This window comes from Thamnophis sirtalis, unplaced genomic scaffold, assembly GCF_051295495.1.
Source record: "Thamnophis sirtalis isolate CommonGarterSnake01/CBP01778 unplaced genomic scaffold, rThaSir2_p1.2 scaffold_2, whole genome shotgun sequence".
Taxonomy (NCBI): domain Eukaryota; kingdom Metazoa; phylum Chordata; class Lepidosauria; order Squamata; family Natricidae; genus Thamnophis; species Thamnophis sirtalis.
The window spans coordinates 34965913-34981039 of record NW_028261382.1 but is presented as its reverse complement, the minus strand read 5'-3'; the positions used below and the strand labels follow the sequence as shown (position 1 = coordinate 34981039).

At 44.9% G+C, this 15127-nt stretch overlaps 2 protein-coding genes across 5 annotated transcripts in view; one reads left to right on the top strand and one right to left on the bottom strand.

Annotated features, from left to right (window-relative positions):
• The window catches only part of ANGPTL2 (angiopoietin like 2), a 16235-nt gene extending 1177 nt beyond the window's left edge, over window positions 1–15058 (top strand). The window contains exons 2-5 of the mRNA XM_087704740.1: window positions 6905–7746; window positions 11252–11445; window positions 12065–12335; window positions 13113–15058. Coding sequence (XP_087560866.1) covers window positions 6942–7746; window positions 11252–11445; window positions 12065–12335; window positions 13113–13312 — 1470 coding nt within the window. The 5' untranslated portion in view covers window positions 6905–6941 and the 3' untranslated portion in view covers window positions 13313–15058. The remainder of the gene's footprint in view (window positions 1–6904; window positions 7747–11251; window positions 11446–12064; window positions 12336–13112) is intronic.
• RALGPS1 (Ral GEF with PH domain and SH3 binding motif 1) overlaps window positions 1–15127 on the bottom strand; it is a 123697-nt gene that overhangs the window by 53319 nt on the left and 55251 nt on the right. The gene's annotated exons all lie outside the window — the stretch shown is intronic.

The window sequence follows — 15127 nt, the reverse complement described above, 5'->3', positions numbered from 1 at the left end:
AAGTTTGAAGACCTCTGATCTAAACTAAGCAGAGTGGAATATTTGGCAAATAACTGATGGAACGGTACTAAGACGAGATGGCAAGGGTGAAGTTTGAGGCTACAGTCGAAGAGGGTTTTGCAACCTCTTGGAATACAGCGTCCAATTTTGGTCGCCACGATGTAGAAAAGATGTGGAGACTCTAGAAAGAGTGCAGAGAAGAGCAACAAAGAGGATTAGGGGACTGGAGGATAAAACATATGAAAAATGGTTACAGGAACTGGGTATGTCTAGTTTAATGAAAAGAAGGACTAGGGGAGACAGGATAGCAGTCTTCCAATATCTCAGGGGTTGCCCCAAAGAAGAGGGAGTCAAGCTATTCTCCAAAGCACCCGAGAGTAGAACAAGAAGCAATGGGTGGAAACTAATCAAGGAAAGAAGCAACGTAGAACTAAGGACAAGAAACAATGGGTGGAAACTAATCAAGGACAGAAGCAACCCAGGACTAAGGACAGTGAGATCAATTAATCAATGGAACAACTTGCCTCCAGAAGTTGTGGATGGTCCAATACTGGAAGTTTTGATTGGATAATGCTCCGATACTGGAAGAAGAGATTGGATAGCCATTTGTCTGAAGTGGTGTAGGGTTTCCTGTCTGAGCGGGGGGTTGGACTAGAAGACCTTCAAGGTCCCTTCCAATTCTGTTATTCTATTTAAAATGTCCTTCCCCCCCAAACACACACACCCCCGAAAGATTTTAACGAAACAGGCAGTAATAATCCAGGACTAGGATGCACGCCTAATAGATGAGGTTTAAAACTTCAGAAAAACCAGTGTCTTTTTTTTATTTTCCTTCTAAAAATCCTACAGTATTGTGATTTATGTGGGTGAGATTTTTTTTTACGACTTTTCACACCCCTTCCCCCAATCAAACGGGTCTTATAATGTGGCGCGTTGATAGATGGATACAGGCTGTGGTTTATTTATATTCCGACCCCCTGGAAGAAATGCCACATGGTGGGAACACTGGGCCTTTTATATGTTTTCATTCATTGAGACGTGAAGATTTGCTGCCGAGTGCCAGCAGATCTTACTCATTACGGGATTGTTAGGCGAGAAAACTTTTCAAAAGCTAACAAGGATCCAAGCAAGAAATATTGTTTTCTCTCACTCTCTTGAATTCTGAGCTTATTTTCCAAAGCACCGGAAGGCAGGACAAGAAGCAATGGATGGAAACTAACCAGGGAGAGAAGCAACCGAGAAATGTGGAGGAATTTCCCGTCAGTGGCAACAATTAACCAGTGGAACTCCTTGCCACCAGGCGTCGGGGTTGCTCCATCACTGGGGGTGTTAAGAAGAGACTGGAGAGTCATTTGTCTGGGAAGGTTTAGGACAGTGTTTCTCAATCTTGTCAACTTGACAACTTGACATTCGCTGGCTGGGGAATTCTGGGAGTTGAAGTCCAGACATCTTCAAGTTGACAAGGTTGAGAAACACTGGTTTAGAGTTTGCTGCTTGAACAAGGAGTTGGACTAGAAGACCTCCAAGGTCCCTTCCAGCTCTATTCCTATTAGCTGAATTATACAAACAATTAACCAGCGGAACAACTTGCCTCCAGAAGTTGTGGGTGCTCCATACTGGAGGTTTTTAAGAAGAGATTGGCCAACCATTTATCTGAGATGGTATAGCACTTCCTGCTTGAGCAGAGGGGGCTGGACTAGAAGACCTCCAAGGTCCCTTCCAGCTCTGTTATTCGGTGTTCTGAATGTGTTTTAACTAAGAGAGGCAAAGCATAGTGAGAACTGCTAAAGAGAGCAAGAGGCATCCAGGGCTACAGAGATGGAATCTGTAACTTAACTATGGACTCGGTGTGTGGTTGTGTTGTGAGCTCTGGTGCCTGTGCATCTAACAATGTATACACATCTCATGCTGCTCAGTTTGTACTTTATCTTCGTGGATGCAATCGTCATTCCTCTTTGCTGGAAAAAGTTTTCTTGTAACCCTTTTTAAAATCACATTCCTAAATGACAAATCCGGGGGATAAAATCGTGAGCCCAAGAATTTGTAAGAGAACAGCTGAGATTGTTAGCCAGCGTAAATAAAAGTGTCTGGAGACAGAGACAGAGACAGAGACAGAGACAGAGACAGAGAGAGAGAGAGAGAGAGAGAGAGAGAGAGAGAGAGAGAGAGAGAGAGAGAGAGAAAGAGAAAGAGAGACAGACAGACACAGAGAGAGACAGAGAGAGAGAGGGACAGAGAGAGACAGACAGACAGACAGAGAGAGACAGAGAGAAAGAGAGACACACACACAGAGAAAGAGAGACAGAGAGACAGAAAGAGAAAGAGAGATAGACAGAGAGACACAGAGAGAGAGACAGAGAGAGACAAAGAGAGAGAGAGACAGAAATAGAGACAGACAGAGACACATGAGAGAGAGAGAGAGAGAGAGAGAGAGACAGAGACAGAAAGAAATAGAGAAAGTGACACAGAGAGACAGAGACACACGAGAGAGAGGGGGGGGGAAGGGAGAGAGAGACAGAGGTGGGAATGGGGATTTTGCAATATCCTTCCCCTGGGGTAGAAATAGAGATTTTCAGTATCCTTCCCCTGCCACGCTATGCTCACAGAACTGGTAGTAAATTTTTTTGAATTTCACCACTGCTCCGGATCCTATATAATATGGGCTGTCAAAACTGGGGAAGCTTGCAAAAACTCTTCGTATTTAATTTTAACAAGTAATTCAAAAATACACCTGGAAAAGAAAATCATCCGTCATTTTGGAAAATATCTAGCTTAATTAAACCCCACGATAACTCTTGTGTTTCAAACAAATCTTAAAACAAAAATGATTTCCTATGGAGATTCTCGGTCATCCAAGTCCTGGTTGTCCCAAAGGTGCTTTTTTTCAAAAGGCAGTCGGACTTTGTTTTTTCCTTGAAGATATTTCGCTTCTCAACCAAGAAGCTTCATCAGATCTAAACGGAACTGAAGAAGCTTCTTGGATGAGAAGCGAAATGACTTCAAGGAAAAAACAAAGTCCAGTTGCCTTTTGAAAAACAGGGCTGAAATTCTATGTAGCAAACAGGAAAAGAAAATCCATTAACTAGCTATATACACGAATTATTATTATTTTTTGTTCCTCTACTTGAATTTAAGTAGAGGTTTGAGTTTAATTTTAATTCTTGGGCAAATTTATCGATTCAGAGAGATGGATCTTCTTGATTTTACTCCCACTCTTCTTCTAGAGATCTGTCAAATTTAAATCTCAGCAACTTCCTTAACTAATATAAAACCTTGGAATTATTTCACCCTTTGGAGATTAATCAGAAAAGTTGAAACTCTAGTTTCTATAAAGGTAAAAAAAAGTTCCTCTCGCACATCTGTGCTAGTCGTTCCCGACTCTAGGGGGCGGTGCTCATCTCTGTTTCAAAGCCGAAGAGCCAGCGCTGTCCAAAGACGTCTCCGTGGTCATGTGGCCGGCATGACTCAACACCGAAGGTGCATGGAACACTCTTCCCTTCCCACCAAAGGGGGTCCCTATTTTTCTACTTGCATTTTTTATGTGCTTTCGAACCGCTCAGTTGGCAGAAGCTGGGACAAGTCATGGGAGCTCCCTCCCTTACGCGGCGCTGGGGTTTCGAACTGCTGAACTGCCAACCATTCTGGTCGACAAGCTCAGCCTCTTAGCCACTGAGCCCCAGCGTCCCTATCTAGTTTCTATAACAGTGGATTTATTGACTGTTGGATTCTGTTGGAATTCCTATTTCTTTACGAACTGTGAGCCTTTTGTTGAAGGTCCTGAAAAAAAAAAAGAAGCTTAAGGAAACCATTTGGGATCCTGTCTAGCAATTGTGAAACGTTGTTGTTGTTTTTTTATGCCAAGTTATTCAGGCAGAGATCACTGAAAAAATACTCATCCCAATAAAAGAAAAAGCAGCAAAGTTCTGTCAAGATTTCCCTTTGGAAAGTTACAGAAAAGATTATTATCTTGCGTTGGGGGGAAAAAAAGGGAGAAAAAAGGGAAGAATTGTCTAGAGGGCAGGGGAGATTAAAAAAAGACATCTTTGTAAGTAGGAAAATTGCAGGAGGCTTATTAATATATCGTGAGCAGGTTTAAACTGCCTTGGATGGTTGAGGCCAAGCCCAAGGAGAATGAAAGTATGTGAGATGCATAAATATGTGCAACCAGAGAACAGGAGAAATGAAAGAGGCGCGGAGATGTATGAGCAGGTTAAGGCAGCATGAGGGCTTAAATGAGCTGGTAGTTACTTAAAACTTTTCTAAAAATGCTCATCTCTCTATCATGCCAGTTTTCTCATACAAGATTGGCAAAAACTTTCAAAAGCCTCCAAGGAGACAGTAGATAGGCAGGTATCTACAAAAGGGAGGGAGGAAAGAAGGGAGGGAGGGAGGAAGAAGGGAGGGAGGAAGATGAGAAGGGAGGGGAGGGAGGAAGAAGGAAAGAAGAAAGGAAGATGAGAAGGGAGGGAGGAAGATGAGAGGAAGAAGGACGGAGTAAGGAAGGGAAGAAAGAAGGGAAGGAGGAAGATGAGAGGGAGGGAGGGAGGAGGAAGGAAGGGAAGAAAGAAGGGAGGGAGGAAGATGAGAAGGGAGGGAGGGAGGAGGAAGGAAGGAAGATGAGAAAGAAAGGAGAAAGATGAGAAGAGAGGGAGGAAGAAGGAAAAAAGGAAGAAAGGAAGAGGAAGGAAGCAAGATGAGAAGGGAGGGAGGAAGGAAGGAAGAAAAAAGATAGAAGGGAGGGAGGAAGAAGGAAGGAAGGAAGAGGAAGGAAGATCAGAAGGGAGGAAAGAAAGAAAGAAAGAAAGAAAGAAAGAAAGAAAGAAAGTATAAATACGGAGAGGGACCATTCCAATTGCGAGGATTCGCCCTCCTTGGGGGGCAGAAGATGCTGTGATTTCTGCTTCCGTTTCCTGTTTATACAGTTTTTTAACTGGTTGGTGGTGGGAGGAAGCTTTGAAGTGAGACTAGTCTGCTCCATCTTCCACGTCCCCCAGAGACCGTCCTGCTTTTAACCACGAAGGGCCTTTCGGTCTTATATCCGTGCGAGAATTTGAGAGGTCCACGTGGACAGCCCTCAACCCTCGACTCCCAAACAGGAATTATAATAAGGTCCTTCCAAGCATCTAACAAACGTCTTTTCCAAAAACCTGGCCATCTTCAGCTGCCTGGACTTCATCTCCCAGATTGCCACCCCCCCCCCCCCGACAGCTACCTCGCCCGGACAGGCTCAATGCCGCCACTAAACGAACCACAGCCCTGTGAAACCCGACTCGTCTGGTGGTTTCCCAGAACCTTCTGGAAGGTTCAGTCCGGCCAACGGGAGGAACGGATTCCTCTGCGTGGTTCAACAAAGGGACAACTGTTTCTTTCGAACTCTGCCGTGGTTTAAAGCAACCGTTCCCTACTTGGAGGCATTTGCTAAAGATCAGTTAATGTTTTAACACAGGCTGCTCTGTTCGGATTGCTCGGGTGCTACTGGATATTCATCTCAAAGCAGTGGTGGGTTGCAGGCGGTACGCACCGGTATGGGCGTACCGGTGCGTGCCGGGAGCACCAGGTACTGTTCCGGGATGGTGCTCCGGAGGGCCAGCCTCGCCTACCCTCCTTACCTGTATTTGAGCTCTTCGGCGCTTCCGCACACGGGCAACGGAGTGTACGGTGCCTGCGCGACACTCCACCGAGCAGCTAGAGCATCACGAAGGCATTGCGGAGCGTTGCAGGAGGTAAGGATGCATACGCGTGCTGCGTGCATTCATGTGGTGGACACCGGGCCCCGTCGCACCGGGATCCGGAACCCACCACTGTCTCAAAGGTGCTTTTTTTCCCCAAGGTGCAACTGGGCTTCCTTGTTTTTCTCTGAGGACGTGTCTCTTCTCATCCGAGAAGATTCTTCTGCTCTGACTGGATGGTGGGGAATGGAAGGGTTGATACTCCTTGCAGACAGCTGGTCATTTGCATCCTTTTAGAGAGTCCTTGAGGCCACTTGGAGGTTTTATCTGCCTCTTCAGGGTTACCTGTGCAGCGCAAATGGGTGTGATGCCTTTTTGGAACTGTGTGGACGCCACACCTGTTGGCCCCACTCAGGTGACCCTGAGGCCACCTCCAAGCGGCCTCAACATCTCTCTCTAAAAAGGACACAAACGACCATGTCTCCCGGCAAGGAGTATCAACCCTTCCATCCCCCACCATCCAGTCAGAGCTGAGGAAGCTTCTGGGATGAGAAGGGAAACGTCTCCAGGGAAAAACCAGAAAGTCCAGTTGCTCCTTGGAAAAAACATGCATCTTGGGGACAGCTGTGACCTGGATGACGGAGAATCTCCATGGACCCTTTGTCTATTTATTTATGAGCCTCAGTGGCACAGTGATTAGAATACAGTACTGCAGGCGGCTACTTCTGACTGATGGCTGCCTGCAATTTGGCAGTTCAAATCTCACCAGGCTCAAGGTTGACTCGGCCTTCCATCCGTCAGAGGTCGGTAAAACGAAGACCCAGACTTTGGGGGGCAATATGCTGACTCTGTAAACTGCTTAGAGAGGGCTGTAAAAGCACTGTAAAGCGGTATATAAGTCTAAGAGCTATTGCTATTGTTCTTGCTTTTCCAATTCCTTCCTTCCTTCCTTCCTCCCTCCCTCCCTCCTTTCCATGGTGCACAGTGGTTAGAATGCAGTATTGCAGGCGAACTCTGCCCACAGTCTGGAGTTCGATCCTGACTGGCTCAAGATTGACTCAGCCTTCCATCCTTCCAACGGGGGTAAAATGAGGACCCAGATTGTTGGGGGACAAGAGGCTGACTCTGCAAACCGCTTAGAGAGGGCCGTAAAGCACTATGAAGCGGTACATAAGTCTAAGGGCTCTTGTTATCACTATATTCACTATCTCCCATTTGTTTTATGTTGACTGCAGATAATAAAATAAATCCGTCCCTTCTGAACTAAGGACAATGAAGGCAGCGGTTTGCTGGCTGCTAATGGCCACCATGGGTATCAACGCTCAGAAGCCCGAAGGTGTCGAAAGCCGCGTGGCAGGAGGGACGCGAGAATTCGTTTACGGACACCGATACAGGCGCTCCAGCGAGGCGCAGGAGAAATGCACCTACACATTCATTGTCCCACAGCAAAAGGTAACTGGGGCCATTTGCGTGAACTCCAAGGAACCGGACGCCATCCTCCTAGAGAACAGGGTCAACAAGCAAGAGGTGGACCTTCTCAACCATGAGCTCCTGAAGCAGAAGAGGCAGATAGAGACCCTGCAGCAGCTGGTGGAGGTGGACGGCGGCATCGTCAGCGAGGTCAAGCTGCTGCGGAAAGAGAGCCGCAATATGAATTCCCGCGTCACCCAGCTGTACATGCAGCTGCTGCACGAGATCATCCGGAAGCGGGACAATGCGCTGGAGCTCTCCCAGCTGGAGAACAGGATCTTGAACCAGACAGCCGATATGCTGCAGCTGGCTAATAAGTATAAGGACCTGGAGCACAAGTACCAAACCCTGGTCACCATCGCCAATAATCAATCGACGGTGATCGCCCAGCTGGAAGAGCACTGCCAAAGAACGCCGGGCCTCAAGACGGTCCTCCAGCCGCAGCCGCCGCCGAATCGCGTCTACCAGCCGCCCACGTACAACCGCATCACCAACCAAATATCCACCAACGAAATACAGAGCGACCAGAATTTGAAGGCTCTGCCGCCAAGCCTCCCGACTATGCCACCTGTCACCAGCGTCCCGACTTCTACTGACAAGCCGTCAGGTGGGTCAACCGATCGGTTTTTTTTTTCAGTCTGGACAACGGACTGGATGCAGGCAGCCTTCGTGTTACGGCGGCAAAAGAGATCCAAATTTCTCTTCCAGATAGCCGGGCGGTGGCCATATTGGCATTATGGTGGTCCTTGGCCAAGATTTTTATTGCTAAGCGAGACGGTTGTTAAGTGAGTCCCCGCCCCCCATTTTCACGATCTTTCTTGCCACGGTTGTTTAATGAATTGCTACAGTTGTTAAGTTAGTAAGATTGCTGTTAAGGGATTCTGGTTTTTCATCTCCTTCCTTCCTTCCTTCCTTCCTTTCTTCCTTCCTTCGCTCCTTCCCTCCCTCTGCTCTTCCTGTCCTTCCTTCTCTTCCTCTCTCCTTTTCATCTCCTTTCTCCCTGCCTCCCCTCTCTCCCTTCTCTTCATCTTCTTCATTCCCTCTATCTCTCTTTCCATTTCATTTCCTCTCCTCCATTCTTTCTCTTTTCCTTCCTTCCGTCTCTCCATCTCCTTCCTTTTCTTCCTCTCTCCCTCTTTTCAGCTCCTTTCCCCCTGCCTCCCCTCTCCCTCACTTCTCTTCATCTCCTTCCTTCCCTCCATCCCTCTTTTCTTTTTCTTTCTATCTCATTTCCTTCCTCCCCTCCCTCCCCTCCGCTTTTCATCTCCTCCTTCCCTTTTTCCTTCCCTCCTTCCATCTCCTCCCTCCCTTCCCTCTGTCCTGCCCTTCTTTTAATCTTCCTTCCATCTCCTTCCTTCCCTGCATCCTTCTTTTCCTTCCCTCCCTCTCCTTCACTTTTCATCTCCTCTTCCCTCCATCTCCTTCCTTCCCTCTGTTCCTCCCTTCTTTTAATCTCCCTTCCCTCCCTCCATCTTCTTCCTTCTCTCTATCCTTTCTCTTTTCTTTCCTTCCTTCCTTCCTTCCTTCCTTCCTTCCTTCCTTCCTTCCCTTCCCTTCCCTTCCCTTCCCTCCCCTTCCCAATTCTATCTTCCATTCTACTTAGCATGAAGAGTGATCTGCTTCCCCCTCCATCTTACACGTAGCTCCTTAGGGAAGTCTACCTCCTACTCTTTGGATGGGAACACAGGGCGAGTTTTATTTTCCTTGATCCAATTATGGAAAACTTCCTTGGAGCTAAGGGCTACGCTGGGAAGGTTTCATCAGCCAGGGGAAAGAGAGAAAAAAAAAAACAGAGAAACCCACCCTCTCAGCTACTCTTCTAATGTCATGCAATGCACTGCATTTCTCCTCCTGATATTTTAATACCTTGGTTTTTGTTGGGAGGGTTTTTTTGCCATAAGGTTTTTAAATCTGGGGGAAAGAACCCTGGGCTTTTGAGGGGGAAGGAGAAGGGGTTATTACAGTTCAGAGGATAAACAAGCTCTCTTTATTGAATCTGAACAATTAGATTAATAAGCCCAAAGGAATGGTTATAAGTGGGATTCCCAGGAGGGGAAGCTAATGCCAGAGAGTTCTTAATAAACAACCATGAAAAGCACTTTCTCTCTCTCTCTCTCTCTCTCTCTTTCTCTCATTCACCTAAGAAACTTTTAAAAAGACGATGAAAGAGAACAGGACTCTTAGTCAAACGAAACTTCTACATGAAATCACCAACAGCCATTTTTTAAAATCTTAATTAGGGAAAACTATCAGGAGAGAAGGTGCTTTGAGTTATGATGTGTTCAACTGGCAGGATAAATTAACTCTTGGTTTAACTGTCTCTCCCTCGATTCTTTTTATCTTTCTTCCTTCCATCGCCTTCCTTCCTCCATCCTTTCTCTTTTACTTCCTTCCTCCCTCCCTACCTCTTTCCCCCCCCCCCCTCTCCTTCACCTAAGAAACTTTTAAAAAGACGATGAAAAAGAACAGGACTCTTAGTCAAACAGAACTTTGTGAAATCACCAACAGCCATTTTTTAAAATCTTAATTAGCAAAAACTATCCGGAGACAAAGGGAGGGAAAAAAACCCCACACTTTGAGTTACGATGTGTTTAAACCAGTTGGGTTTAAAAAAAAAAAAGAGTGGAAAACTCTTGTCTTTGGGAAATAATTCAGAAACCGAGAGAGGATGCCAACAGCTCCGCCTGCCAGACCTTGTCAGATACATTAATATGTGAAACGATGTTTTTTTAAAAAAAAATCTGTTAAATGGCTCCTTCCTCTACTTCTGCCTGCAGCATGAAGCTTAGTGCATAAAGTGTGACTGACACAAGTGCAGAAGGACACACGCACACACACGTGCGCGCGCACACACACACACAGTGTTTAAGGGAGATTCCAAACAATCTTACAATACCTGGGCGGCCAGTGATAATCCTTTCTCCTAAAGTTCTAAAAAGTGGACATTTATCTAAACGTAAGCATTTTACATTGATAAATAAATACAGGGAGACTAGTACAGATCTATTTCAAGCTATTTAGCTCTAATCAGCTAGCGTGTTAAGTGTTATTTGGATGTACAAGGTGTTTTGACATAACACTTAATTATTTCCTTGGCTCAGCTGATAAGGAGAGGAGAGCTTGTGGCTTAGAGGCCAACACAACTGCCTAACATGTAAAAACAGCCCAGGTTCGAATCCCAGTAAAGGTATGGCTAGCTGCTGAGAGCCAAATAGCTTGAAATAGATCTATACTAGTCTCCCTTTATTTATTTATCAGCACAAATGCAACATACACACACAAACACACACGTAACTCTACATAACTCTGGAACATCTGGAAGTTGACTTACTCTCTGGAAACAAATACTGTGGGGGGTAACACACAACTAAAACCCCTCGGGTGTGTGTACTGTTAAGATACAGCCTGTTGTGCCTTCAAATGGCTTCTACTGTACTGCCATAAAATGGCTTCTACAGTACCGTGCAGTGGAGTTGCCATGGTAACGGCTTCGCAGTACTCCACAAGAAGGCTCCCTCTGGTAAGGAGGAAAATCCAACATTAGAAATTACGTTTGGTCCGGACATTTTCCCCCTATAAATAAATACCCTGGCAATACCGGGTTATCGGCTAGTATGTGTATAAAAAAAAAGAAATAAATTAGAACATCAGCCATGGCTAGCACTGATAATGTTAGGGTTTATTTTCAGGGAAGGGCTTATTTTAGCACATGCACTCAAAAGCCCGATTGGGCTTATTATCCAGGGAGGTCTTATTTTCAGGGAAACAGGGTAGTAAAATACCACATAGCTTTACCGTGATGCTACCAAAGTGTTTGGCACTGATGAAGGACAACATCCCTCTAAGACTGAAAGAGTACCAAGGGGATTTACTTCACGCCCAATATATTTTCACTGCTTCCTTTTTCATCCTTTATCATTTTTTCCCCCAGTCATAAAACACAAGACTGTACTTCTAAGTGTAGAAAGCCGCAGGCTAGAATTTAGCAAGGAAAACGGTGTTTGGTGCTCATAAAACAAGAACCTGCCAGAAAACTTCATCGGGCTCCGTCTAGAATCGAGATGATGCGCCGTAGAAGACAGACATATGCTCTCTTTTTTATTTCCCATCAGGTCCTTGGCGAGACTGTTTACAAGCTCTAGAAGACGGCCACGGGACCAGCTCCATCTATCTTGTCAAACCTGAAAACGCCAACCGACTGATGCAGGTCTGGTGCGATCAGCGGCAAGACCCCGGCGGCTGGACCGTAATTCAAAGGCGTTTGGATGGCTCGGTTAATTTCTTCAGGAACTGGGAAACGTATAAGGTGAGGCTCAATCATGATGCCGTTCAGCGAGGGAGGGAAATCTTCTCTAGAGTCACGGGGTTTTTTTACGAGGGGAATTTGTCGAGAACGTTTAAGAGCATTTGACTTTGTAGGTCTGGAACGGCAGAGGTAGGAGGTGGAGTTAAATGTATCATTAGCTTAGAGACTTTATGTTGCCACAAACGATCCAGCTCCTATCCCTCTTGAGTTTTTTATTGACCTGTTCTGACTGAGGCTTCCCGAGAGCAGGAAGCAAACTCCTGGTCCCGACAAAAAAAACTTTTATTAAGTTATTGTGAATTCCTCTCATTCCCATCCAGCAAAGTCTTTCAAAGGAGGATTTACAGTCGCAGACCTTCTCTGGCTTGGAGCGCTGCCAGGCTGATCTCTGCAAAATGGCTGCCCAATTTTATTTATTTATCAAATTTAGAGACCGCTTAGACCAACTCTGGGTGGTGCACAACTAAAACTTACAATTACCTTGGCCCCCAAAACATTGAGAGTCGCAGAAATTTAACAACTGCTACATCACCGCTACCTATGATTTGCGAATCTTATTTGTAAAATCAATACTGGAGGATCATTCATTGCCTTTGTTGTTGTTGTTGTTTTCTTGTAGCAAGGGTTTGGTAACATCGATGGAGAGTACTGGCTGGGGTTGGAAAACATTTACTGGCTGACCAACCAAGGCAACTACAAGCTGTTGGTAACCATGGAGGACTGGTCGGGACGCAAAGTTTTCGCGGAATACGCCAGCTTCCGTCTAGAGCCGGAAAGTGAATTCTATAAGTTGCGAGTGGGGCGATACAACGGGAATGCAGGAGATTCCTTTACGTGGCACAACGGAAAACAATTCACCACACTGGATAGAGACCATGATGTATACACAGGTACAAAAAACCTGAATTCAGAGGGAATGTGCATTAAAGCTTATATGGAATGGGAATGGGAATAGAGTAGAGTATATAGGGTAGAATAGAAATTAAGAACAGAATAGAAATTGAGAATAAATAAAATAGAAATTAAGAATAAATAGAATAGAATAGAAATGAAGAATAGAATAGAAATGAAGAATAGAAATGAAGAATAGAAAAGAAATGAAGAATAGAAAAGAAATGAAGACTAGAATAGAAATTAAAAATAAATAGAATAGAAATGAAGAATAGAATAGAAATGAAGAATAGAATAGAAATGAAGAATAGAATAGAATAGAAAAGAAATGAAGAATAGAATAGAAATTAAGAATAGAAAGGAAATTAAGAATAGAATAGAAATTAAAAATAAATAGAATAGAAATTAAGAATAGAATAGAAATTAAGAATAGAAGTTAAGAATAGAATAGAAATTAAGAATAGAATAGAAATTAAGAATAGAATGTAGAGTAGAGTATAGTAGAGTAGAATGGAATATTCTTTATTGGCCAAATGTGTTTGGATACACAGGGTTAATAAATATTGGAAGGGACCTCTGAGGTCTTCTGGTCTAACCCCCTGCTTAGGCAGGAAGCCCTATGCCATTCCAGTGGCTGTCCAGTCTCTTCTTGAAGGCCTTCTGTGATGGAGCAAGACCCACAACTTCTGGAGGCAACCTCCGTTCCACTGATAAATCGTCCTCTCCGTCAGTAAAACTCCTCCATTCTGAACGCGGTCTCCTTATTTCTCTTCCAGGCAACTGCGCCCACTATCAGAAAGGGGGCTGGTGGTACAACGCCTGCGCACACTCAAACCTCAACGGCGTCTGGTACCGAGGAGGCCATTACCGGAGTCGCTATCAAGATGGAGTCTACTGGGCCGAATTCCGGGGAGGATCGTATTCCCTGAAAAAAGTGGTGATGATGATTAGGCCGAATCCTAACACGTTCCACTGAAGGAGACAGCACCCTCTTCCAGAGGAGGGGGGGGGGGGAGAGTTCCGCATGTTTCCCGGAAAACCCATCTTCTCTGCGACAAAGAATGTAAGATAATCTTGTACACACTGACTGCTAGACAAGGAGACCCTGGATATCGGACTGTTCCAGAATCGATCTAGAACCAAAAGAAGCAGCTTTCTTGGGAGGGGACAATGCTCTTTGTCTGGAAACAAGGAACCACGCAATCACTTTCAGATGGCACGGGACCGTAGATCAAACGGAGATTCCAGGAAAGCCACCACTCCATCTAAAATGCTTCCTATGTTAGATATACTCTCAAATCCTGCACATATTCGAAACTGTACAGTATAATAATAGATCCATTTGACACAGGAAATTATATCCTTTGAAGTTCTGTAGCCAGCATGAGTATCTTGTTGTCCTTAGTTGCGATGAGTCATGTCCGACCCATCGCAACCCCATGGACAACGTTCCTCCAGGCCTTCCTGTCCTCTACCATCCTCTGGAGTCCATTGAAGCTCATGCCGGCTGCTTCGGTGACTCCATCCAGCCACCTCCTTTTCTGCCGTCCCCTTCTTCTTCTTTTGCCCTCCATCGTTCCCAGCATGAGGATCTTCTCCAGGGAGTCCTTCCTTCTCATTAGGTGGCCAAAGTCTTTGGTTTCATGGGTATCTTAGGCTCTTAAAAAGGGGACAGTTCTTAATTTAATCCATTTCAGGGACTTAGTACTGGTTGGATCAGTGGCGAAGACACTGAGCTTGTCAATCAAAGGTCAGCAATTCGGCAGTTTGAATCCCTAGCGCCGCGTAACGGAGTGAGCTCCCGTGACTTGTCCCAGCTTCTGCCAACCTAGCAGTTCGAAAGCACATAAAAATGCAAGTAGAAAAATAGGAACCACCTTTGGTGGGAAGGGAACAGCGTTCTGTGCGCCTTTGGTGTTGAGTCATGCCGGCCACATGACCACGGAGACGTCTTCGGACAGCGCTGGCTCTCCGGCTTTGGAACGGAGATGAGCACCGCCCCCTAGAGTCGGGAACGACTAGCACAGATGTGCTAGGGGAACCTTTACCTTTACCTTATCAATGTCTTGGGTTTTTTTTAAGACTTTGGGGAATAACTTAGGTCCTGCTTTATCATCCGCAGAAATGTTTTGATAATATAAATGACAATTTCGGCTTCTAAGCTAAGTTGCCCTTGAAAACTTTCCTTTCCCTGATAAAAACAGCAGTCATGCAACTTACAGTGTTACCTGGACAAGGGAATAGAAACTTGGGACGATGGGTGGAATAAGATTCTGGTATCATTAAAAACAAAAGGAAAGGGTTAAAGTTTAATGCTGCCTTAAATTGAAGGAAAATAATAGCCTGTAACTCTTTGGAGACAGATAGGATACCCAGTACCATTTGCCGTATTTTACTATAATGGCCAAATACACATATTAAAAGAGAATTATGCAAACTTATCTATAATGCCCATTGTAGAAACTTGGAACTTCTGAATTCTAGTACTCTGCTGAGGCAAATACCAACATTGATTATTTTTAAGACGTTGATTCCTAGGGACAGTGAACACCGTAAAGTTTTAAAACTGTTATTACCTCATTATTTCATTCCTGATGGACAATGTGAGTTAACATTTTGGAATGAGGTGGCATGCCCTGTACATAAATGAAAGTAGGGAGTTTAATATATGGCCAGATTACCTTGTAATGCTGCAAACGAGTAATAAAAGCAACAAATGTTACTTGGACACAACACATGGATTATTTGAGAGGGGGGGAGGGAGAGATATGATAGAATGATAGATATAGAG